Genomic DNA, 26,204 nt, shown 5'->3' with positions numbered 1-26,204 from the left:
CCAGATGCTGCTGCTGCTGCTGCTCCAGAAACCACACTGAGTAGCCAGGGTCTACCCTCCACTTTAGCTGTGAGAGCAAGGCCGTAAGGGCATCGAGATGCAGGATGCTGAATTGGGTTCATTGCCCATGTTCTACCAAGCACAACATCTTGCTTCGATAAGAGAGAAAAGCTTTCCTTCTTTTTTATCCTCCTTCCGTCCTCCCCTCCTTCCTTTCTTGACCACAGCTGGAAGAACCTTTCCAAGAGAGTCCTCAGAAGTACATGACCTAAAGGTCTGGCGCTGGCCTGCTGACTTAAAATGATTTCATTCTAACTTTTTTTTTTAAGTCCTGGCACAACTGTTTATAAGCCATCTCTGTAGAAAAAAATCATGAATTCTGCTCTCGCCAAAATGCTTATTCACACACAAATCTATACTCTGGAAACGCATTAGGGAGCATGTTCAGGCTATGGGTTTTTTCACCCCTCCCATTTGGCCGGCCGGCCTACATGCTAGGAGATGCTAGTCCAAGAGCTGTCTGGGGAAGTTGGCAGGTCCCCATGAGGGTAGCCTCCAGAGGCCCAGGAGGTGGGTGTGTCTGAGAGGCGGGTGAGCCTGACGGCACCGCGAGGCACCCATGTGTGCCAGCTGCTCCTCCGGGACAGGCCAAGAGACCAGCGCCGCGCTGCCATTGGGCTCTGCTGCCTGGCACCATCCATTTGCCCTAGGAACCGGGACCCTGCGTGTGGGCGGTGGGGGCAGTGGTGCCCTACGGCCGAGGTGCCACCTCTGACTTTGCCCTCCACGCTTCCCTCAGTGGACCAGGAGCACCACTTCCAAGACAAATATTTATTTTATCGATTCCTGGATGACGAGCGCGAGGACGCCCCTTTGCCCACTGAGGAGGAGAAGAAGGAGGGCGACGAGGAGCTCCAGGACACCGTGCTGCTGCTCTCCCAGCTGGGGCCCGACGCCCACATGCGGATGATCCTGCGCAAACCGTGAGTAGCCCAGGCCCCCGGGCCAGGCGCGCTGGCGGGCTCCCTGGGCAGAGGGGAGCGCGGTGCTTCTACGTGTCATCCCTGCCCCCTGCCTCCCAGCACCCTCGGAGAACCCCTGGCCTGACTGGCACGGTGGCGCTTGCTTGTTCTCAGTGGGACGACTCTAGTTCCCGTATGCACAACTCAAAGTGACAGGTTTTCAGGAGCTGTCACTGAGGTCAAACGGACTCGCTATGAAGCGACCTTTGGTCAGTGGCAAGCAGACCGGGCTCTGAGTTTCGGTTCGACCGCGGCAGCCACTGTCTTCCCAATGAAACAGGACAGAGTCTGTCAGAACCACAGACCTCAGGCCTGGGCTTTCCTGTGTTGGCCCATGCATCCGTTGGGTTAGCACAGCCTTGGCACCCTATTCTGAGGCTCTGCTCTTCAGCTTAGAGACCCCGCCTCAGTGCACCGCCAGGAACTCGGTCAAGCCCACCGTTGGGCAGTCTCTCCTTTCATCCCACGACAAACCCTTCTTCCCTTCAAGCTGCCACCCACGCGTTGGAGTGGACCACTCTGCGGTCTTTGACGAGATGAACTCAATTAAGAATATATTGAGCCCTTATTATATGCAGGACCCTCTTAAAAAATATATGGAATGCTTCACGAATTTGCGTGTCATTCTTGCACAGGGGCCATGCTAGTCTTCTCTGTATCGTTCCAGTTTTAGTATATGTGCCGCCGAAGCAAGCACGCAGGACCCTCTTTAAGAATAAACCTTCACTGCCATCAAGTCGATTCTGACGCAAAGGGACCCGATAGGCAGGGTAGAACTGCCCCTGTGAGGTTACGAATCTTTACAGGAGTAGAAGGCCTCCTCCTTTTTCCACCCCTGAGGAGCAGCTGGTGGGTTCAAATCCAGACCTCATGGTTTTCCACCCAGCGGGGCCCCCACGACACCACTAGGGCTCCTCCTAATTTCTCATTGCTTTGAGGCGTGCAAAGCAGCAAAAAGACACAGTACCACCCAATAAGGTTCAGCTTGGCAGCGAGGTCTGATGTGGCACAGATGTGGATGAATGAAATTGCCCTCCATCCGTTCGACAGCCAACATCCGCCAGCTGTGGCCGGGGCCTGTGAGTCCTGGACGTGGCTGCCCTCCACTGAACTGTGGGTCCCCACAACAGCGTTAGATGGACATGACTGTGTGTCTGCTGGTGTTTTTCCAGAGTGATGCGTCCCTCAGGTCAGCTTCCTGATGGCGGCCCTCAGAGCAGTGCACAGCAGTCTCTCTGCGTCCGACTGGAGCCCCTCCCCTGATTCGTTCCCTTTCACCAGCCCCATCCCTGTGCTGCCCAGAAAGGCTATTCAGGCTGCTTCACTTTTGTCACACCACGCCCCCTTTGTCGCTGTCTCCGCTCGGCTCTGAATATCCCAGGCCTTTCCTCCTCCTCCCGGGTGGCCCCATCATCATTCACTCTAGAACCATAACGTTCAGCACTTTCAGCTTCAGAAACCTTTCTTCAAACAAAAATGTACCGGGAATCCAAAATATCAATCAAATAAACAACAATAAAAAGCCAGGGCTTCTTTGACTGAACCAGGAGTGGAGTCCAAAACACCTGCCCAGCTAATTGATCCTCCTCAGCCCAGCGAGGAGCCCTGGTAGCTAGGTGGTTACGCTTTCAGCTGCTAACCACAAGGTTGGAGGTTCAAACCCAACAGCTGCTCTACAGGAGAAAGGGGAGGCAGTCTGCTTCCATAATGATGTGCAGCCTTGGAAACCCGGTGGAGCCATCCCTGTTTGTCCTACAGGGTTGCTATCAATAGGAATTAACTTGACTGCAACGGGTTGTGTTTTGATTGGTTTGGTTTGCCCCCAAAGACTTATACATGCAGGACTGAAGGGACGACAGATTATCGCCAGGACTTGGGAAACTCAACCTGAAAGCAGCCTTCTACGCAACATTTTCTTTCTTGCTCCTCTAGTCCCCTCTTGCTTTTCCATAACACTGTGTCCCATTGTCCATCCTTTGCAGGACGCAATCATTTCCTGGGTCTGTCCCTTCTTGCTAATCTCCTTGATGCCCCCTTCCCTGTGCTGTGGTCCTGAGTCAAGACTAGGAAAGCCTCCTAAAGGACAGTGGGCAGTGTGGGGGGAACATGATGCTGGCATTCCTTGGGCAATGGGTAGAACCAAAAGGAGACTAGCCATGCTGCAATACCTAAAACAAAGACTTAAAGTAAATAAGCATCCTCAAAATAATGCCCCGTCGACAAGCGTTGCTATCAACTGTATCTCACATGAATGAGCAGGATCACACTCTGATTCATTCATTCATTCATGTATTTGCCACATTTCTTGATATGTTAGGTGCTATGGCTACAGCGTTAAACATGAAGTTCTTCCTTCCTGGAACTGCCCGTCTAGCACAAGAGGCAGATGGTGAAGAATCAGTTATGCAAGCAATCGTTGAGTCACAGTTGCAACATGTGCTACAGAGTCAAAGGAAGACTGTGATGTGAGAACAGGGCCCATCTCAGGTTGGGTTCTTGAGAGATGCAAAACATATACATTTATATGTGGAGAGAGAGAGAGAGAGAGAGAGGATTTATATAAGGAAAATGGCTCGCACCAGTGTAAAAGTGGACAACTCTTAGCCTGAGCAAGTTCCAAGTCCATGGGCCAGTTGTTAAGCTGCAGGCTACTCAGGTCACTTCTGGGTCTGTTAAACCCAAGGTCTGCAGGAAGACCACAGGCTGGTGGCTGCAGAGAGAAGATGAACCTGGGGTGGCAAGTCAAGGCATGTGACTGGAAAGGTGGAAATACAAACAAGGTCAGATAGCAGGCAGTATGGCAGGCTGTTGACTCCAGTCCAAAGAAGCAGAGGTCAAGGAGCCAGACACCAGACCCAGATCCCGCAAAAAGCAAGCCAGCTTTTCCACGGCATCCTGATATTGAAAGGAGGCCAAGCCCCCATGGAAACTTCCTTTTAATGGTATCTGGGCAGTGACCTGGGTGAGGGTATTACGGTCTATGCTAATTTCATCTCATTATGAAGACTTCAACCTGATTGGCTGTGATTACATTGTGCTAGGTAAGGGCACAGGGACTTACTAGGTGTTAACCATGGAACCACTGAGAATGCTGGCTCAGCCAAGTTGACACAACACCACAACTCTCACTCTGAGCCTTCACGGAGTGCTGCTGTCATTGGTTGTGGGGCAATTCCAGCTGACAAAAGCCACGTGCATTTTGAAGTGGAGCTATGGTCTATCCAGTTCTTCGGATATTGGAAATATCCAGTTCTTCGTATTTTGGAAATAAGCTTGTTGGGTCTTTCTTCCAAGGTGTCCCTCAGTGAGTAGGCCTACAATAAATTTTTCTGAGCAAGTGAGTAAATGACTCCAGAGTCCCAGCTAATGTTCACTACCTCAGTCCTCAGTTCCTTCAAGAGAGCCAGAAATGCCATCCAATTCACAAATATTTTTGAGCATCTACAAAAAGGGATTTAAAAAAAGAGTAGTAATGATCTTCCTACCTTTGGGGACTGGGTAGTCCCGTGGAAAGGCACTCCCAGTTTAGATTCCGACTCAGCTAGGCCCTGGGTGTTAGTAGTTCGATGCAGCCTTCACTCAAGGCTGGAGAGCTAGGTGTCATGAGTCTCCCTCAGAATGGGAGTGGGCTGCCTGTCTCTTCCATACAGCGTTGAGTTGTACAGTCCTTGGAAACCCAAAATTTCTTCAGATAAACTATATGCTAAGGTTTGTTTTCCTGTAGTCTGTCGTCATACTAAAATACGGTTGTACCAGTATTCCAAGATCCATTATTTGGGGTACCCTTGGATTTTTCCTGCCCTAGCAAATTTGATCAAGCCTGGTACACACTGGAATGGAGCTGGTGGTTCTACTTTTGACTTGGGACTTGTGGATTTTCTTTCTTTGGGGGTGGCAGCACCAAGAGATGCGAAAGTAAAAAGAAGAAATCTAATTTTTTACTTTCTTTAAACTCTACTCACCTATCTACTTTCTTTTGTTTAAGCTGCGACCAAACTTTGAAGAACCTCTGATGGTGCTGTTGGGTACATGTTGGGCTGTTAATCACAAGGTTGCCAGTTCGAAACCACCAGTCCCTGTCCAGGAGAAAGACAGGCCTGATTATTCCCATAAAGAGTTCCCATAGAGAATAGGGTTGCTACGAGTCAGAATCAAGTTGGTAACAGTGGGTTAGGTTTGGGTAATCATTCTTTGGGGCTTCTGGATATCTTGTGTTTCCCTAGAACGAATCGTTTACTTCATCAAGAATTGCCAGTTTCACAGCTCTACTTGAAGAGACGGAGCTGAGCATCTCGCCCATGGAAATGAGGGCATGTTCAAAGGTCCTTGAAACGTCTACCCAACTCTCAAGGCGTGATAACACGAAGAGCTAGCCTCAGCCCAGAAAACTAGATGATGCCCAGCTATGACCCTCAACCATTCTGACCAGGAGGTCTCACACACAGTTGGGGAAGAAGGTAGAAGGATATCCAGATTCGTAACAAAGACCAGACTTCCGGCCTCATGGACCCTGGCAGGACCCCCGAGACCATGGCCCTTTGACACCCTTGTAACTTAGACCAAAAGTTGCTCCTGTGATCGCGTTGAACCGCATGAAACAGCAGGCCTTTTACCTGCACAGTACCGCCCACCAGGAACATGCTTCTCGGAAAAAACAGCCCTGTGAGCCCAGAGGGGCACCATCAGCAAAGTGAAGAAGGCAGGGAGGGCTGGTGCAGTGGGCGAATGGAAGCAAGCCACCCCAAGTTGCAGTGGAGACGCGCTGAGGCATGTGGGGATCGCCACCCCGGCCACGGAGCAGCCTGCATGGAAATTGCTGGATGGGAACTGGATTGCGCCCTAAACTTTCATCTAAACTGCACTAAACAGTTACAAGAGCAAGCTCACGGGCGAGCCGGAGAGGAAGGTGGCGGTAGGAGATGTGTGGGCCCGTCTCGACCAGGTCAGGACCCCCCCAGTCTCTTCCCCCGGCACAGCTGCACCTTCTAGCAGTCCCCACTGCCAGCGAGGTGGCAGAGCTCCGATAATTACTGGGAAAGAAATAACACAATATTCTCTGATGAGAAGATTACTTGGAGAATTTGATTGTATAATGAAGATGTTGCTTTGAAAGGTACTTCCTATTGTTCGGAATCTGAGACTCGCTGGCAAAAAAAAAAAGTGTCACTTGTTTTGACAGGCCACTTAGAAAAATTCTCTGTTTATTACATTAACGGCGGCATTTTAACTGTCAAACTATGAAAGAATGTTCTGTAGTTTAAAAAACAGAATAGAGCTTCAGGGGAAATTTTTTGGAACACTCTTGTTGCTATTGGTATTGAAGGAGTGGGGGGAAAAGTCACATACATTCTGAATGTGAAATGAGCTTTTCCTGCGATGGCAGACAGACTGACTCACAATGCTGGTCCTGGTTTCCAGGTGCAGACCCGGGTGGCATTGCAGGGCAAGTGCTGTAGAACCGTGACAGTTTGACAATGCTGTTGTCGAAGCTCCGGAGACAGGGCCATCCAGCCTAAAATGAGCTCAAGGAGCTTAGTGTTTTGATTTTGCTTTGTTTATAAATCTCAATACCCTGTGGCAGGAAGATACAGCAGAAACTCTTGGCGGGAGAATAGACCTTTTGGCCATCTTGGAGTGGGTGCTTTGGTGGGGTGGGCGGGGCAGAAGCAAAACAATGTGGAGCTACCAGATCAGCAGAACATCTTCATTGGAGCTGCAGCTAAAGAGGCTTCAAGAAGACAAAGAAGACTCTTGCTCATACAAGCTTCTCAGTCCCTTCTCTCAGGGAAGGGAGGCAGACGGTATTTTCACGCCACCAGCGCAGGCATGATAGTTTCTGCAAACCTTGTGGCCTCTTACGCCACAGTTTTCTATGCCTTCTATGTGAGTGATAGGTGTGGGGGTGTTACGTATGCGTGCGCATTGTCTGCAAACATATACATATTTCCATTGTTTAGAATGATGTAAGACTATCCTAAAGGTAGCCAGGAAGTGAACCAGGTAGTATTTCCCGAGTCATCTTTGAGGTCTATGATTCTGAAATTCTCTAAAATCCTAGAAGCTTTTGAGAAACCGAGAGATACCGGGGCTTGCGCAAAGGGAAAAAACACATGTAAACAACGCAAGGAAGCGGTTGGCTGGTTCTAGAGTCTTTCAAATGGATTGGAGATGCAGAGACTAGTTAATTCAGTTCATGCAATCAACGGCTGTTTTCCAACACATGCTACGGAGCACACGTTGGAATGGAAACCGTGCCAGGAGAATCAAGTGCCACGAGAAATACAAGGGACTTCAGCCCAGTCAGTGGGAAATGTCGGTTATCTTTTGACTCCATTGCTCAACAAACTTCTTTCCAGCCCCTTCTTCCTGGTGGGGGGATGCATGGTAAGGATTTATCAGTTAATTGACTGTACTAATCTGTGCCTGCCTGTGCAGAACAAATTTAAGACAGCCCTTAACCCTGGACCAGGAGTAACTGGCTGGAGCAAGCCATTAATTGCTCAACGACTAATCAAAGGTTGGAAGTTCTAACCCATCTAGAGTTCACCTTGGAAGAGAGGCTTGGTATTATGTGTCCAAAAGGTCACGGTTGTGAAATCCCCATGAGGTGCAGTGCTTCAGACACAGATGGAGTCACCATGAGTCAGGATCAATTCCACAGCAACTGGTCAGCTTTTGTCTTTTGTATTGGTCCGCACACCTGCTCCAAGAGGGCACTGTAAGCATCACAGAATTTTTCTTAATGAGAGTAGCTAGCTTTAGTTGGCCCTGCATTTGCCTAAACTATTCTTGAGGGTGTGAAATTGGAAATCTTGGTAATTACAGGAGGGAATTTACTTGCAAAAGGATCCCAGAGTAGCAAGACAACCATGCGTAGATTTAGAGGTCTGCCTTTTGGTTGGGTTATGCCTTGCAATCATTGGAACACGAATCAGAAGTAAAGAGACCTGTGGCCCGAAGGACGTCGTCTTTATTAAGCAGGAGGTTCACTGGGAGCCCTTCCCTTCACTCCTGAACAAACTGTGTCTCATTTTTACTGGAACCTCGCAGTGCCGTAAGTGCTTGAGAATCATGTGAATTGATGGCTGCACCAAGTGGGTTGTTCTTGGGTATGAGTTTGCCTCAGCCCTACCGATGACATTTTACCGTATCCCTCCTGTTAATATGCCAGCGAAACCCATCGTGCCGGCCGTCGGGACTCGCATTTAGGGGTGGGGTGGGATTGAGGGAGTTGCCCATTTACAGTTAAGCATTCGTGAAAAGATTACTCGTGGTCACAGTGATTTGTTCTTGTTGAGGCCAGTCTGTTCACTGTAGGGCCTTTTGGAAAGCACTGAAAAAGTTAGAGAAGAAGAAAAAAACTGTAATCCTAACTCCCAGACATAATTACTATTACCATTTGGACCTTGAATGTTAATCGGTTGCCATTTGGTGCTCTGTTGAAGTGTTTTAAAGGACGGAGCGACCGAGTCAGAGTCATAGTAGGTAGGTGTCCCTGTGTCCGTGGAACATGGAATGGAAGGAACCAACCAACGCTAAAGACAGAAAGACCGACACCCGAGTTTTCTTGTAAGAATTTAATAACAGCATTAGATTACATGTATTTGACCTAAGAGTACACTCAGTGAAATGGAAATAATACTGAGTCTTGGATTCTCGACTTACTTTAAAAAGTTACAAGTCACCTGACATCTCCAGGCTACAGTTTGAAACTGTAAAGTGAGTTTTGTAATCTTCACGTACCCACTCCCTATTTCACAAGGGTTTGAAAATGGACTAACAATTGCAGTTGTGGCTATTGAACACACATGCTAGGCGCTAAACCAAACACTTTATATGCATTGTCTGAGTCATTTCTTTCATCAGAACTGCAAGAGAATTACTGACACAGAACCTGTGCCTTTGATGGTACCCTTCCACCTGCCCTGATCAAAAAGGATCCGACACGGCCCCATGACTTTATGCCTTAGACTTATGGAGGGACAGCGACCATGGAAAATCTAATTTTAAAATAAGTATTACTTAAGAAACTCAATCCTAGTTGACCATATAAACCAGAATGGAGTGCAGGTTTACTCTCTCTTGTAGAACTAATGTGTCGTCTACTGTGGAAGATCCCCAGATGTACCACTAATCCATAAGGAGTTATGATGATGACAGACAGGATTCTTTCCATGACTACTTAAGCTGTCACCTTGTCGTTCCAGTTAAAATCAGGTGCTTCTGGACCCTGTCATCCCTTTGCTTTCTCCTCCGGGGTCCTGAGCTGTACTATGATTTGTTAGCCGCAGAATCCAACTGGCCATGTGTGTCTGAAGCTTCAGAACCTCTTTTCTAAACTGATTGGCAGGAGCTGCAGGCTTTCTAGTTTGAAATTGCCTCTTGGTGATGATAGCCAGATGAGATGCAGCTCAGTTTTGGAATTCAGGCAAACAATAAATAAGTGTCAGTCTAACTACATCCCATGTGTTAGTTTGATTTATGAAATCTGACAACTTGGCTTCTAATTAGGAATGTGCTCCTCGTTCCGACGCCCTCAAAGGGTGGCGGGAAATGCATCCACTGACCCCTTCAGCCCTGTTTCGTGATCAGTGTCAATTTACTGATCAACCCACATGCTAGAACTCCAAGCTCCACCTAAAAGCTAACCTTTCAAAAGGACGGTAGAGCTTATGAAGGAGCCCTCGTGGCACTGTGGGGTAAGTGCTGGGCTGCTAACCTCCGGCTCAGCGGTTCAAACCCGTCACCCACTCCACAGGAGAAAGAAGAGGCTTTCTACTCCAGTAAAGACTGATAGCCTAGGAAACCGCGTGGGGCAGTTCTACTCTGCCTTGTCATTTCCTTCATCCTGGGTCCCCTTCTCTTGGCTTCCTTTGACTGAGTGCCTACGGCAGGTCGAAGTTGATAGCTGCCCGAGTCAATCTGTGACCCCAGGGGAAATGGGAGGAACCGCAGTGGTGCAGCATAAGCACGCTGCTGGCATCGTGGGTTAAGTGCTGGGCTGCTAACCTCAGGTTCAAAGCCAGCAGTAGCTCCATGAATAAAAGATGAGGCTCCCATAAAGATGGAAACCCTAAGGGCACTTAACTCTGTCCTATAGGGAGGCCATTGACTCAATGACCCATTGACTCAATTGCAGTGGGTTGGACTGATTTTTTTTTTAAAGATCGTTTCTGTGGTCATCTCGCACGCATCATTTCTGTGAGAGTCAAACTCACTCTGTCAATGAGGTAGGTCTAATGGTATCATCTGCAATTTGCAGATGAAGAAATCAGGGATAATAGATGGTGAGTGCCTGATGTGTGAAACCAATTGATCACAAAAGGACAAATATCACGTGATATCACTTTGATAAAAAGGAATGGATTAACACAGAGAAAGCTAGGCTCTCGGAGGCCTACCAGAGGTGGGAAAGCAGGAGGGAGAGTCACGTGCTAGGTAGTAAATATGTGTTCGTTCCAGTGAAGGGAACGACAGCGTGCAATATGGGGGAGTCATGATCAAGGCCAAGGAAGACACTGGGCTGAAGGCAAATCACAGTGGCTAAGAGTTGGGCAGCTGACCAAAAGGTAGCAGTTCAAAGCCATCAGCTGTCCCTTGGGATTGAGATGGGGCTTTCTGCTACTGTAAAGAGTCACAGCTTCCAAGACTCACAGGGGCAGCTCCAGGGTCACTAAGAGTTGGCATCAACTCAATGTAGTGAGTTTGGTTTTGGTTCATGTTGAATGCTATAAAACATACACCAGTAATAACATCCAATGGTTTGTGAAGTAAGTACATCTAGGCAAAGGGGGCCATATGGGAGTACATGTGTGTGTACAAATATGAGTACATACAATGTAGGCATTTGTGTGTATCTATAGATATCTTTGTCTATATATACTTTTTAAGTGTATATACATTTGTGTGTGCATATCTATATAGATATTTAGATATGGTTGTGTACTTTTGTCTCATGTACTTTGGACATGTTACCAGAATAGACCAGTCCCTGGAAAAGCATATCATACTTAGCAAAGTATTGACACAGTGACTCAACAATAAGCTCAAACATAAGAACAATTCTGAGGCTGGCACAGGACTGTGCTGTTTCATTCTGTTGTACACAGGATCACTGTGAACATGAATCGGAACCAACCCTATGATACTTAACAAGAACTGCATATATATTTGTATACAGAGAACCCATGGGAGCCCAGTTATAGGAACCTTGAACATATGCAAACATCTCGTAGGCCTGAATGGACTTGACCATGGTCTCTGGGACATCTTGGTCAATTGACATAACATTGTTCACCCTAGTTTGGTGAACAGTGTCTGGGGTCTCAAAAGCTTAACAGGTGGTTAGGTGGGATACAGCCGTTGGTCTCTTCCCTCTGAAGCTGAGGATAGTGCAGGAAACCAAGACTCAGGACGCACATAGTCCACAGGACTGGTGGCTCACGCACATCACGGCCTCCTCTAGCCAGAGACCTGGAGAGTTCAATGGTATCCAGCAACTGCTCATGGCTGTACATAGGTGAATCCTTTGGTTAGGGAAGTAAGGGGCATATTCAGTTTGTAAGCATGCAAACACCTCAAAGCAACTGTCCCCAGCACACTTCATCCCAAGAGGTCTGTGTTATGGACCCTTCCTCCGGCTCCTGAAGGGGATGACATCATTCCTCCTCAGGATTCATAGAGTGTTTACTGCAGCTGTAACCAGTGCTCCTTTCCAGCTTCTCAAAGATGGAGATTTCCCCATGTTTACACAGGCTCGGCTCTCCGGAAACCTTCCCTCTCCCAAGCCAGCACGGGAGGCTTCATTGTATCTGATAAGCTAAAAGCACTCTTTTCAGACTAGTGGGCAAGAAGAGGTGCGGAGCAGCAGACGCCAAACATCAAGTCACCAGGCTCCGAGCACTTACGTGGCTAGGCAGAGGCAGAGGGGGTACCTGAGGCTGAATTGGAAGAAGGGGCCCTGTGAACGGGGTTTGGGTTTTCACCGCCATGTGTAGCCTTCTGCAAACTGGGTGTTCCCGCAAACTGGTTGGGTCTAATGCTGTTGCTTCCTCTGGGTGTGGTTTTCATTACTTACAATCTTGGGATCACACAGGTGGGTGTGCTTCTTCCGTGTGGACTTTAGCGGACCACCCTCACATGGCTGCTTGTTTTAAAGACAAGCCTATAAGACCCCAGATGCGATTCTTTCTGATAGCGGGGCACCAACTGGTTCCTTCACCCCACTTTGCTATAGCACCCTTACCTTCAGTGATCCCCCTTCAATGGGGACAGGCATTGGCGCTACACTTAAGTTCTTCCACTTCCCTTTACGGTGTGGTTACTCACCTCCTTGGCCAACAAAGTTGTGGGATGGTATAAATGATTCACACAACCAGCGGTTAACAGGTGGGGGTTCGAGTCCACCCAGCGTCACATTGGAAGAAAGGCCTGGTGCTCTAGCTTCAGAGAAATGGACTTCATGAAGCCCTCATGGGGCATGACTCTGCTGTGACATGCGCATGGGGCCACCACGCATGGAAGAAGAGCAACAGCAGCTGTGCTGAGCGGGTGGTGAACGAAACTGGCCAGATGTGTCCGTCTTCTCTTCACCACCCACGGCCCGTTTCTGTTGGAAATTAGGCCAAAATGTGACACCTTATCACTTGTTCTTCCTCTTGACCCAGGGATACTCATTCCAGGTTTTAATCTTTTCTGCTGTGTTTTTCTCTGCTTCGGCCGTTTGTGTTTTGGTTCGTTTTGGTTTGTTGTTCTGTAGATGAAGCCCAGGACAGGTAGGCCTGTAGAAACAGCAACTGGATTAATAGTTTTAAAAGGACACGGCGGGGAAGGCAGATGGGAAATGGGGAGCTAACAACAACGAGCACAGGGAAGAAGAGATACCGTGAGGTTGATGGCGATGATGGATGGTTGCAGGACTCCTAGGAATGCGATTGAGCTATGGAAACGCATGATGCGTGAAGTGTCGGTCATGGAAAGTGTTCAGAAAAACAAACTAATTGGTTTTCTGAAAAGGGACGTGGAAGCAGTGAGAACTACAGGTCTGGAACGTGCTGACCCACGTCGGAAAAATGGGTCAGAAGCAGGAGCATCAGGTGGGCTGGGAAGAACGGACGGCACTGCAGCATGGAACGCCCACCCTCGGAAAGTATCCCAGGGCATTCCAGGCATCCGGAAGCCGGACTGACCACCGCCCAGGTAGATCTTGACATCCATGTGTCTGTTCCCCATGGACCAGGGAAGAGGTCCGTGAAGGACGGTTCCGGAAGGACTGGGGTCTTGACTTTCTGACCTATGCATGTTAGCAGATCAGGCCAACGTGCGGTTTGGTGGCTGGATGAATCCCTCATTTTATCCACGTCCCGATAACCAAGGAGCTCTGCCTCTGACCTTGATAAGTTCCTTGATAAAACTGTATTTACCAGCAGCTTCCAATATCACCTGAGCCCTCCCATCCTTTAATGTAGACACTGCTTCTCCATCCATCCCCGTTTATTATCTTGTCTGTAACTAGACACCGCTGCTAGAATGCTTCCCCTGCAGAAACTAGGCCTTTCCCCAGCAGGATCCGACAAATCCACATCGATGTGGCACCACGCAGATTTGTAAAGAAGCAGGGATGCCTAATATCTCTCTCGGTGACATCTACAGCAGGACAAGTAAAGACCAGGTCCATTCACGAGCTGCCACTCACAGAAATCCGGGAAGTCAGTGCGGGCCCCAGTCTTGTAGGTTACTCTGATGAAGGAACGTGGAGTCGGTGCCTCTTGCTCTGCTTGGCCCAGTGGGCCCTTTACTCCTGAAAGGCAAGATTGCCTTCAGTGCCTGCGACCCTTTCATTGCTGTTCCAGCAGGCTGGGGGCTGACTTGCAGAATCTCTTCTCCACCTTTGCCCTGCTGCCCCTCACCCCGCTCTAAAGACCAAAGCCTGAAAGGTGTAGTGCTGCCACTGTTTGCCCAGAGGACCCCCCCCTTCCCCCACCCCACCCCCCTTTAAGATATGACTGTTCAGCGACTGTGTTTGGGACGCAGTCTTGGATGTTCTTGCATGGGAGGGGGTGTGGAAGGAAACCTTTGTCTGCTGTGAGGCGTGGAGCGAGGTGAGCCCTGTCGGAGACACTAGATGGCATAGCAGCTCTGAGCTAGCGGCCTGGAGGGACTGTCGCTGCAGAGGCGGGCAGGAACTGCTTGTGCTGGGGGCAGGCTCACGTTTTGACTCGCTTAGGTGGGCACAGGTTGGCCAGACTGACTTCTGCTCCATCTGACCTTCTCCCTGGGCACTTAGCTCTTGGTGGGACAATGTTCTTGCTCCTTCCTTATAAGCTTTTTTTTTTTTAACTGTTTCTGCCTCGTGGTAGACTGTGTACATACATAGAGTTTATATGTGTGTCTGTCTATGTATATGTATGTGCATGTATTTATGTCCCTGCCATTGAATATCTGTTTCTGATTCCATGTGATGCAGTAGGACAGGGTAGAACTGCCCCTGTGGGTTTCTACGACTAAAACTCTTTGTGGGTGTAGAAAGCCTGTCTTTTCTATGTGTATGACCCAAGGCATGGTATTTTCAATTAGCACATATGCATGTGCATGTTGGACCCTGAACAGAACAAAGACTGAAGAAGATTTGATGCCTTTGAATTCTGATGCTGGCGAAGAGCATTGAAAGTCCCATGGAATACTTAAAGGACACGCCGATCAGTCTTGGCAGAAATGCGGCCAGAGTGCTCCTTAGAAACAAGGATGGGGAGACCTCGGCTTACATACTTTGGACACGTTGTCAGGAGAGACCAGTCTCTGGTGAAGGACCTCATGCTTGGTAAAGTGGAGGGGCAGTGAAAAAGGAGAAGGCCCTGGACAGCATGGGTTGGCACAGTGGTGCAACAATGGACTCGGGTGCAGGAGCACGCTGTGAGGACAGCGCAGGACTGGGCACGGTTTCTTTCTGTTGTGCACAGGGTTGCTCTGGGTTAGAACCGACTTGAAGGAATCTAATAGCACACACATACTCTATATAAATAGATAGATATCGTGTGTGTGTGTGTGTGTGTGTGTGTGTGTGTGATGTGTATATTACATTTGTTACCCAAGTCTGCCTGCCTTGAAGTCCTGACTTCTCTCAGCAGATACAAACATCAGCTGGAAACAGGGGCTACAGTTCACTGATTCCTGTGGGGGGCGGGGGGGCTTGCCTCACGACTATGTCCCACCCTATGGAGTTAGTGACAGTTGTTAGACTACAGGGTTGTGTGGGTTTGGGGTTTTCTTTCGCCCCACCCCACTTTCACTTTGGATCCTGTTTCAGAGACCCAACTCTCATTAGGCTTGGTCCCATTCGGCTGCAGGGCTGCCGTGGGTCTCCCACGGCATCCTGAAGTCTGCATGGAGGTCTTTATTTCTGCAGGTTGGCCACTATGAGTGGAGGACTAAGAGTAGACTAGGCTACTGTGTGGGTTTCTATGCAGGTGAGGGGTACACCCACACACAGAGCCTCCCCAGGACGTGGTGTGGGTTCTGCTTCATGTCACTCCGGTACGGCGGGGCGCAGCGGCTGAAGTCACTCCCTCTCCCTTCGCCCACTAGAAGAGTTTCTCAGCAGAGAAGTTCTTTCCTTCTTCTGGGCCCCCAAGAAGACACAGGGTTTTCCCAGGGTCTGTCTGCGTCTTGTCCAGATTGTCCGGGCCGAGAGCTCTCCTGGGCACTGAGGAAAGAGAGCAAGTCTTGGGGGCAGGCTCTGGCCACTCTCAGGGTGGGCGAGTGATCAGGGGGAGGGGGGAATCCTGGCTGGCCCAATCAGTCTGAATGGAGCCGCTTGTGGTCAATGCATGGGGCCAGCAGCTCCCAGCTCCTCTGGCTGTGGTGACTCACGTTTACTGCTCGGCTGGCTTTCTCCTGAGTGCTCTGCTGGGGGGGCTTCTCAGACAGTCTCTTCCTCTCCACTCTCCATCAGCTAAGAGCTGTATACCCATCGACGGTCCCGGCTGGCTTACTTGGATCCTGGCTTGTGGTGTTGCTTGGTTTCTTTTAATAGATAGGAAGGGGCTTGAACATTTTTAGGGACGAAGTCCACACTCTTCATCCCGTTTTGCCACAAATGTTTGGAAGACCCCTCACACCTTTTCTTTCACACCTCTCACCTGGCAGCCAGGGATCTGGCCAAAGTCAGCCCAGCCTAACAATTGCTGCTTGGTCTTCCCCCGGCTCCCTCAGGTCTGGCCCCCCTGATCTTGACTTCCTTTGAGCTCCTGCAGCAGGTCTCAGGGGGAGGTCTGTCTCCTGCAGCTGGATGACCACATCTGTAATCCTGAGGGAGATATGCCGGTCCCTGGTGGCGCTGCTGTGAAGCACTCGCCTGCTAACTGAAAGTGGAAACTCACTCACAGTTCTGTGGGGACAGGACCTGTGGACATAGCAGATTCACACGTTAGGCTACTAACGGAAAGATTAGCAGTTCAAAACCACCAACTGCTCCGCAAGAGAAGAGCGAGGCTTTCTACTCCCGTAAAGAGTTACAGTCTTCGGCAACCCGCACAGGGCCGTTCTGCCCTGCCCTGTAGGGTGGCTAGGAGTCGGAGTTGACTGACGGGCGCATCAGATTTTATGTGCTCTCCAGACTGTTGTGTGTGTCTGTTGTGTGCCGTCAAGTGGATTCCAACTCATAGTGGCCCCATGTAGCCGAGTAGAACCGGCTCTCGGTGTAATCTTTATAGGAGCAAATTGCCAGGGCTTTCCCCCGCTCCAGGGCTGCTGGTGGGTTCAATCTACCAACCTTCCCATTCACAGCCTACTGCTTAACCATGACTTCACCACAGTGCTTTTCCACCGTGGCAAGAGAATGGTGGTAAGAGGGGAGGTCCCCCATCTTCATGCCACTCCCTTTGCCCGATGAGTAATTAACCACGTACCACAGCATAACTGTGCCATGCACCCAGAGTGAGCCACGCGGGGCACATCATCTCTCTCAGCCCTCAGTGGGACAGAGGAGAGGGTCTAAACGCCGGCTCCTCCGGTCACACAGCAAGGACTGGAGCTGGTCCGTGGTGCTGCTGTGATATCTCCTGGCCGAGCACGAATGGGGAGACCTTGGGTGCTCATTCATCCAGCAAACGCTATTCAACACCTACTCTGACCCTCAGGCCACCTTGCATTTGTGCCCAACCCCCCGCTTATACGATGCGTCACCGAGGTAAAGATGTAGGTCTCATCATCCTGGAGATGAACGCTGGTGATCTCTTCCCTTAGAGAGAGGGTGCAGAATTAAAAGAGATCAGAGCGGAAGACAGAGCATAATTCAAGACATGGGCAAACAGACAACACACCAGGAGAAATGTTCAGAAGGTCAGGAAGAGAGCCAGGAGGGCAAGGAGCTTAGGGTGGGGGGTCAGGAGGGGACTGAAGAGAGTCTTGGAACGTGCGAGATGGTGGAAGACGGCAAGAAGATTGCCTGCTTCTCAAAAGCTTGCTGCCTTGTCCTCCCTTCTCCCACACGCCGCGCAGGTCCTGAAACTAACTGTTGGCTCCCAGGGCGGCCTTCCGCCACAATGTAAACTTTTTAGAATATTGCCCGGATGGTCTAACCAGGTTCATCAACATATGTTTTAAATCCTGGGTGAAATAAGTTTTCATATAACAAGAGTTATAGACAATAAAAGTAGTATTTATGTTTAATCCATAGGAGTTGATAAAGGAGCCCTGGGGGCATAATGGGTTATTTGTTGGGCTGCTAACCTCAAGATCAGTAGTTGGAAATCACCAGCCACTGCAAGGGAGAAAGATGAGGCTTTCTATCCCCATAAGGAATTGCAGTCTCAGAAACCTACAGGGGCAGCTCTCCTCTGTCCCATAGGTTGCTGGGTCAGAATCGATTCGATGGCAGTGAGTTTTTCATATCTTCAGGGTTGATTTCAGATTGGTATTATGTAGATACTCCTAACTGGGTGAGGTCTGCCCCCAGGATCCTACTCTTTGAGTCTGTCAAGATTTTAGAGCATAATTCTGACTCTTTCTTTCCCCAGCTGAGTTTTTCCTCCTCTCTCTGTAACAGCCCGCCCCGTGGAGGCAAGAATGAGGCTTGGTGACTGTTTTTACTTTGAGCCTCCCTTCTCGTAGGCCTCCGTGCTATTTGTAGCTGGTGTCAAGTAGTAAGAACAGCAGGACTGCTCCTGGGGCTGAAGAGCCATAATCCTATTACGCCTACCTGGAGACGCTCACATTTGCTGCCTCTATAGAGGTGGATGGACTGAGGTGACTCAATTGACTTCTAAATCCCCAAGGGTCCTAGTTTCAATATCCCCATGTCTAAGTCAAGTAGTAGATTAGGCCCCTTGCTAAGAAGGCCTGGCTCCTCCAGAGCCCCTGTGGTCCCAGCTTTGCCGTCAGTGTCCTTTGGGATCCCCATCGATAGCTCCTGGGTGTCAGCAGTAAGCACCAGGAATATGCCAGGATGTCCTTCCGTGGTGATCCTTGGAGGGAGGTGGACCTGGTTGGTGCCTCTTTGGGGATGGATTTAATATCTTGTCTTTGTAGAGCTAGAATTAGGAGATACACCGTGCACTGATTTTGTAGAGAGCTAGACTTTATCCTTTCATTTAAGTTAAAACTGCCCTTGTGAAGGTACCAGTTGCCTTCCCAATATTTTAAACCAGGTGCAAAATCCCTGAATACAATGAACTGCTTTAGCATTTGTACAGCTATGTTGGTTTGCCCAGAGTCCGTACTTTTCCAATAATTGTTCGGTACATTTCAGATTCAATTGGCTGACCCAAATTAGAAAAAAAAAAGTTTTAGCTGTAACTGTGTTTTAACTTCTTCTCTAAGAGTATGCCTTTTGAAGGTCACTTTGTTGCTGCTGTCTTCTCTCTCACAAATCCATTGGCAGGTCCCCTGCCCTTGACTACTTCCTTCAGGTCTCCCAGCACCTCTCTCAGGAAGGCTTGATCCCAGTGTTCCCAGGAGAATGAGGCTCCAATGCCGTTGACTGACGCTGAGTGGTTGAACTGAAATCAGAACTTGACCTTCAGACTCCAAATTCAGTGCACAGTTCAGTACAGCACTTCCTGGGTGTATTGGACCAGTGAGCACTGATTAAAGTGTAGCGCCATGATAGAACAGTGTCAGATTGCTCACATGGTTGAGATGCAGTACTATTCCTAGGGCTGCTGTAACCATGTAGCCCAGCGGTGTAGCCTTAAACAGCAGAGTGATTCTCCCACGTTGTAGAGGCTAAAAGGCTGACATCAGTGCGGCAGCTGGGGAGGATGTAGAGGTCAGTGTGTTCCTTGCCTTTCTCTTAGCTTCCTCAGCATCTCTGATGGTGCCTGAAATTCTTAGCCTGCCTTGGACTTTAGCTGCATCTCTCCCATGTCTGTCTCATCTTCACCAGGTGGTCTCCTTGTGTGCCTCCTGTGTCTTTTTCATAAGGACGCCGGTCAGGTGGAGTTAGTGCCCACCCTAATGGTCTCATCTTAAAATGATTACCTCTACAAAGACTCTAGGAGGCCTGGTGGTCTAATAAGTTGTACATTGGGCTGCTAACTATAAGCTCAGAAGTTCAAAGTCATTGGCAATTTCATGGGAGAAAGAGGAGGCTTTCTACTTCCATAAAGATCCCCAGCCTTGGAAACCTGCAGGGACAGTTCCGCCTTGTCGTGGTGGGTGGCGATGAGTCCAAATTGACTCAATGGCAGTGATATATTTTTTAAAGACTGTTTCTAAATCCAGCCATATTCACAGGTGGGGGTGGGGGCGGTTAGGGTTTCGACGGGGCTTCCTTTGGAACAGGGACTACAATTCAAGCCCTAACAGAGAAGTAAGAAAATGTTGACTCCACATCCTTTCTTTAGTTACGGCCTTTGGGAGAACATCTTTCCTAACCCAGTAGCTACAGCAATGTGCTTATTCTCTTTGGCTGAGATAACACACGGGTTCTTGGGGGACTGGGGTTCATTCCAGCTCTCTCCAGCCCCCTGATGTCCAGTTGATTCCAACTCTCAGTGACCTGATGTATGATTTCTAGGCTGTGTATATTTACAGGAGTGGACAGCCTCATCTTTATCCCAAGGAGCAGTTGTTGAGTTTGAACCACCAACCTTGCAATTAGCAGTCCCACACCTGCCCAGCAGCACCACCAGGCTCCTTCCATTGTTCCTAGTTCCATTAAAAGTCTGATTTTTGCTGTGATGGGTTCAGGTGGATCTGGAGTAGCATCTACAAAGTGAGAGCTAAGTTAGCAAACTGCAGGGTGAATGGAAGCTATCTCCTCCCTGAGCACACCCGAAAGAGGAGGTCTCACATCTGACTTCTTAGATTCCATTCAACCAAGGAACGCACCCACTTCCAAAAGTCCTCTGGGAAACTAATTCCTTAGGGAATGTAATAGCACTCAGCTCTCCTTCTGCCAATATTTTTTTATAGAGGAGGAATCTCTGAACCCACGACTGACCCCTGAAGCCATTTCCGGTTGCTCCTCTTCATTGTTTCACGTTTGTCCCTTTGTAGACCTGGCCAGAGGACCATGGATGACCTGGAAATCATCTACGAAGAGCTGCTCCACATTAAAGCCTTATCACATCTTTCTACCACGGTAAGTCATCTCTTCGCGGGGCATGATTGGGAGGACTTTGAGTCCAATGCAGCTCCTAGGACTTGAGTCTTGTTGTTCAGCAGCTGCTAACCAACACATTGGCAGTTCAAGCCCACCCAGAGATTCTTTGGAAGAAGCCCTGGTGAGCTGCTTCCCAAAAGTACACAGGCAAGGAAACCTTATGGGCAGTTCTCTCTGTCACACGAGGTCACCGTGAGTCAGAATTGACTCCACGACACCATCAACGGCATTAGGCCTGGAGGAGAGAATTGTGCATTCTGGTTGGAAGGAGGAGTCTGAATGCTACCTTATAAACCACCTGCCTCCCTCACGTGAGGTGCTAAGCAAATTATACCTCCAAACAATCTCCTCTAGGAATTAAGTACTCTCCTAATCACAGACCAATAGTGACCATGCAGGACCATGCAGCAGTGCCTTCTGTGGTGCCCAGGGTCGCTGTGGGTCAGAACGGACTCGCTGGCACCTGACCACAACACCGGCCTGATCTTCCTCACTGCCCACGTTTCCCAAACTCTGCAGTCTCAATGGAATGGAAGCAGGGGGCCCATCCTTCTGAATCTAAATCTTAGAATCTGTGCATTCAGTTGGGAGAGACCAAGAAAGAGCCAGACCCCGGAAGGGGCTCAGAATCTACCCCCAAGAGGCAGGAAAGAGAGAAAGCAAGATGGCTTGCTTTGGCTCAAGGGGCTCGTCCGAACCAGGTGTGCCTGCCCGTGAGAAAGGAAGCCAACGGTTCCAGAGGGCATCTGTTCACGTATGTTAGGACACGGTAGCACTGCCTGCTGAAAACAAGGCCCCAACCATTGCAGTCTCAGAGCGTTTGCCCGCATGCGGAAGACCCACAGGAAGGCGACGGGCAGAGGCACTGGCTTCTGAGGGGGAACAGCGGCATCCCCTTCTATAGGAGCATGATTCTAGGCAATGTGAGCTATAGGTAGTATTTCCATATGATACTGATATGGTCAATGTCCACAGATTCTGTATGGAAGCTCCTGAACGGTATCTACAAGGCCAGTGTGCGCTTTCATTCCCAGCTCATAGAAGGGGCTGGGCTGCTAGCTCACCAGCTGGCAGGGGTATGGGGCATTTGCCACACAGAACCTCAAGCAGCAGGGCTCCAAACCCCATCCTCATCCCCCATTGTAAGGACTGTGACTCCTGACTGCTTGTTAGGAGAGGGAAAGGGGCAAGGTGGACGAGCCCCACCTTGATCACTCGTTGTGTGGCAAGGAGCAGCATGAATCCAATTCCCAACTGCACGTGGATCTCATATTTTGACTCCCAATGACCAACCACCTCCGCGGCACTTCCTCTCTCTGGGCCTTCCCTCCCAGAGCTGGAGCGGACCTCATCCCCAGCTACCCTGAGCCAGATCAGAACATCCCAACACTAGGGGGCTGCACAACTTTCTTCACTTGAGACTTGTTGGCTTCTCTCTACTTCTCCTTCTCTCGTTTACCCTCCCCCTGCCTCTTTTTCATCTTCCTCCTGTCTCTGCCATCACCTGGGTGTAGGTCGCAAGCCAGAAGGACTCTATGCAGTTTCTTCACTCAATCTTGCCACCTTTCTCCATCCCCCTGCCGTCCAGAATTGGGTCTGCATGAATGACTACACGGCCAGCCCCTGCTGAAGGGTGGCTTAACCCTCTGTCACAGCTCACACACATCCATGAAGTTCTCTGTACTTACACTCGCTCATTTATTACACCAGCACTGATACCAACAAAGAGACGCATCGGACAAGGTCTGGGATAGTTTCTGGCATGGGGGCAAAACTGTCCGTTCTCCCTCCTGTGCATGAATGTTTTCACCAACCCAGGTAGGGCAGTGTAGGCACTGCCTCCACTTGCACCCGCTGCTCTACTGGGGATCAGTAACCTTGCTCCTTTACATGAAGTATCCAGGGCAGTGGTCTCGTTCAGCCTCCGTCCCACTCCCTCCTGTCCTAGACATCCTAAAGCTCTCCAGGGTGGCATAGGCCTGGCAGTCTCACCTGGGGAGTTCGCTGTGTCTGCAGGCATGAACAGCTGAGGCCCCATGGAGTTTTTGCTGAAGCGGCCTGGCTGCACACTGTTCTACATCCCCATCTCTGTGGAAGTGAGGGGGAGGTGGGTAGGCTGTTTTCTCTGCCTCAAACCCTGGTAGCCAGCCACTGTGAAGATTCAGATTCCCTGTTTCCGAGGGAGATAAAGCCAAAACGTGGGACCCTACTTTGGACATTTCAGGAGAAACACTTTCTTCCTCTCCTTGGTTATTTTGGAACGTACATCTGCTCATGCATTTAAGCTTCATTTTCAACTTGAACACCTTGAATTCTCGGCATATTTCCAGGGAAGCCTCCCACGGGACTCAGGGAAGCTAATAGCGGCAGTGATCGATTCCGTCCATGGTCTCCCCTTCTCACCCAAGATGAAAGCTAGGCAGAGAAACAAAACGGAGAAAGAAGAAAAGGCCAGGCTTACATCATCTCTGAGCGGTTGTCTTATGTATGAATTAGCTGCTCAGATGATTGTGTGAGAGCGTCAAGAATCTAATGATGAGGCTAGTGAGAATGGGTCCAGATAAGAATGGCCACAGCAAAGAAAGAGACAGCCGTGTGGTGCTCTCTCTTTTCAGTCCGTTCCAGTGCAGAGCGACTCTGCTCCACGGGACACAAGCCTGCCTAGCCGTGCGTGATTGCCAGTGTGCTGTGTGTCAGCCCACTGCGGCAACCACCGAGTCTCCCCATCTTGCCGAGGGCCTTCCTCTTTCCCACAAGCCTCTACTGTAGTAACCACGATGGCCTTGTCCCCACAGACCAACTCCTAGAGAAGAAGTCTCTCCATCCTCATTCTTCAGGCCGTGCTTTTCCGAGACAGATTTGTTCTCTTGTAGCCAATGGTATATCCGGTGTTTTCCAACACCATCGTTCAGAGGCGTCGCTTCTCCTTTGGTCTTCCTTACTCGTTGCTCAAGTTCCAGATGTATACGAGGTGACTAGAAAGACCACGGCTTGGGTCAAGCACACCTGGGTCCTCAAAATGACACCTTTTGTGTCTTTAACTCTTTCAAGGGGTTTTTTCCTGCAGAATTTTACAAGACCAATAACTTGCCCATCGAAATACCTTTTTCTCAAGTGTGGGTACAATCAGCGTCACAGCCTGGAAACGGGGGAAGTGACCCTTTAGTTGCCGGTTTGTTGAGCAGTCTAGATTCTCAGCATCCTTTCCCTTTTGTTTCTAGGTGAAACGGGAGTTAGCAGGCGTTCTCATTTTTGAGTCCCATGCCAAAGGAGGAACCGTGTGTAAGTGGACACTCTGTTTGCATCCGACCAGCACTCTCCGAAGCCCGTGCCGTGGGAAGGCTTGACTGCCATTGTGCCCTGTTCTGGGCCCCGATTCTGACATCACAGATGTCACATGGCACTTTTGACCCATGCCAATGATTCTGAAAGATAGTCATTGTCTGGGACCAACGTGCGCATTGGGTACCATTCCAGGAGTCTTCCCTTGTCTCCTCCTCTCCCGGCTCAAGGACTGTGATGTCCCTGATGTGTTTAAGGAGGGTGGGATGAAGGGGTCCTGCTGACAGATTGGGCTGCTAACCACAGGGTCAGCAGTTCAACACCAACAGCCACTCTGTGGGAGAAAGATGAGGCTTTCTGCTCTCATAAAGAGTTATAATCGTGCTTAACACATGGACAAATGGATGGATTGTGATGAGTTGTACAAGCCCCCAATAAAATGATTTTTTTAATAGAGTTATAATCATGAAAACACAGCAGTTCTGCCCTGTCCTGTAGGGTCAGTACGAGTCGGAATGGACTCAATGTCAGTAGCATTGACAGATAAAGTTACTGCTCCTCGGGAAGACCCACGGCAGCCTAGTATCTTTTCACAGTGAACTCGGTTCCGTTTGTAGCTTTAGAAGAATTGCCTCTGTGCTGGGATTGCGGGTTAGAATGATTTTTAAACCGGTCTACAATCTTTACACCAAGGCAGTTCATGGCTCCAAAGGCACATGCAGTACTGATAGGAGGGGCTTCTAAAGGCTCCTGGAGAAACGCTTTGATCTTTTGATCGCACTTTTCTGTGAACATTTTAAGCCCCTTTGTATACAGTATCTCTCCAGAACCTGAGTTATAATTTAATTCTGTGGTCACGTTTGGAAGCGAGAAATTGAAATTTGATAGTAATGTACCTGGACAATATTATTTGGCTTGGCATTTCCCACTGGTCCTATAAAACCCTTCTGGGAAAGTGCATTTAGTTCCTGAATGCGGTCAACACATCCAGCCTTCATTACTCTCTTGGAGAATCACATATACATTAAGGTTCTCAGAAGTTCTGTGATACAGAAAAACATCCACTTTCCTAAAACTACCTCTCCCTAGCCCTCATGAAGCACAGACACTTTTAATGAAACATCCATTAACTTTCCAAAGAGCGCACTTTAGGAAAATCTTGCTCTTTCTTCAGCCTGAGTTAATTTAGTCAAATAAGCAAGGAATGTAAGTTGGAGAGACAGAGAGAGGGATCTCTTTTTTAAAAAAATCATTTTATTGGCGTCTCATATAGCTCTTATCACAATCCACATATCCATCCATTGTGTCAAGCACATTGTACATTTGTTGCCATTATCATTTCAAAACATTCTCTTTCCACTTGAGCCCTTGGTATCAGCTCCTCATTTTTTACCCTTCCTCCCCCACCCTCCCTCCTCACAAACCCTTGCTAATTTATCTTTTATTTTTTCATGTCTTACATTGACCGATGTCTCCCTTCACCCACTTTTCTGTTATCTGTCCTCCTAGGAGGAAGTTATACGTAGATTACTGTGATCAATTCCCCCTTTCTACCCCACCTTCCCCTTCCCCCTCCTGGTATCACTACTACTCTCATTGTTGGTCCAGGGAGCAGGAGCTAAAAATTGTATTTCAAACGTTTTATGGTCAGTCAACAAAATAGTATTTCTAACATTGATACCCATTTCTTTACCGTTTAAAAGCACGCTTTAGTATTGTTATCACCGATGATGTAACTTCCTTTCTTTCATTCGAGAAACTCATGATGAAATACTTAACCATCTCAAATAAAAATAGAGAATAGTGCAAACACCTAGTAATCCACCTTTCTGAGACACGGATGTAGTTGCCTTTAGCCGTTTTTCAAGAGATGGAATTATCCAGGTGGAGTTGGAGGCTCCTGTGTGTCCTCCTTTGGTCCTCCCGTCTCCCTCCCCACAATAGCGACTTCTCTGAATGTAGTGATCATCGCTATAAGCCGTCTTTTCATTACGATGTAGGTCTAGCTAGTAAGCATAAACAAAAATGTTTGTACTCATAGCCCGAATAGGGTGCTGATTTGCAGGTTTTCAAACTTTACATTAATAGTTTGTTTTTAACCCCCAACTTCTGTCTAGGATAATAGCTTGGGGTGAATTGTGTGGGGAAAGAGATTACTTCCAGAGCGGGCTGCTGGTAAACAGAGAACCAGCAAGAACCTATCTTTCAGGGCACAGCTAGGAGTGTGCTGTTTCTGTTCTTTTCAGAGTCTACCGAAAAGAAAATAATATTCTACCTGAATAAGGTAGCGTTAGCCA

General features: G+C 48.9%; 1 protein-coding gene and 1 non-coding gene across 4 annotated transcripts in view; one reads left to right on the top strand and one right to left on the bottom strand.

Moving 5' to 3' along the window:
- The window catches only part of RAPGEF4 (Rap guanine nucleotide exchange factor 4), a 378,022-nt gene that overhangs the window by 284,971 nt on the left and 66,847 nt on the right, over positions 1 to 26,204 (top strand). For all 3 annotated transcript variants that reach the window (XM_075529292.1, XM_075529293.1, XM_075529294.1), the window contains 3 exons: positions 800 to 983; positions 20,520 to 20,604; positions 23,847 to 23,907. In XM_075529292.1, coding sequence (XP_075385407.1) covers positions 800 to 983; positions 20,520 to 20,604; positions 23,847 to 23,907 — 330 coding nt within the window. The remainder of the gene's footprint in view (positions 1 to 799; positions 984 to 20,519; positions 20,605 to 23,846; positions 23,908 to 26,204) is intronic.
- On the bottom strand, positions 1,613 to 1,719 carry LOC142425092 (U6 spliceosomal RNA). The gene has a single exon (XR_012779467.1). It is a non-coding gene; the product is annotated as a U6 spliceosomal RNA (small nuclear RNA).

This window comes from Tenrec ecaudatus, chromosome 13 (genome assembly GCF_050624435.1).
Source record: "Tenrec ecaudatus isolate mTenEca1 chromosome 13, mTenEca1.hap1, whole genome shotgun sequence".
NCBI classification, from domain to species: Eukaryota; Metazoa; Chordata; class Mammalia; order Afrosoricida; family Tenrecidae; genus Tenrec; species Tenrec ecaudatus.
The sequence above is the reverse complement of the archived record's forward strand: the minus strand, read 5'-3'. Positions and strand labels throughout refer to the sequence as shown.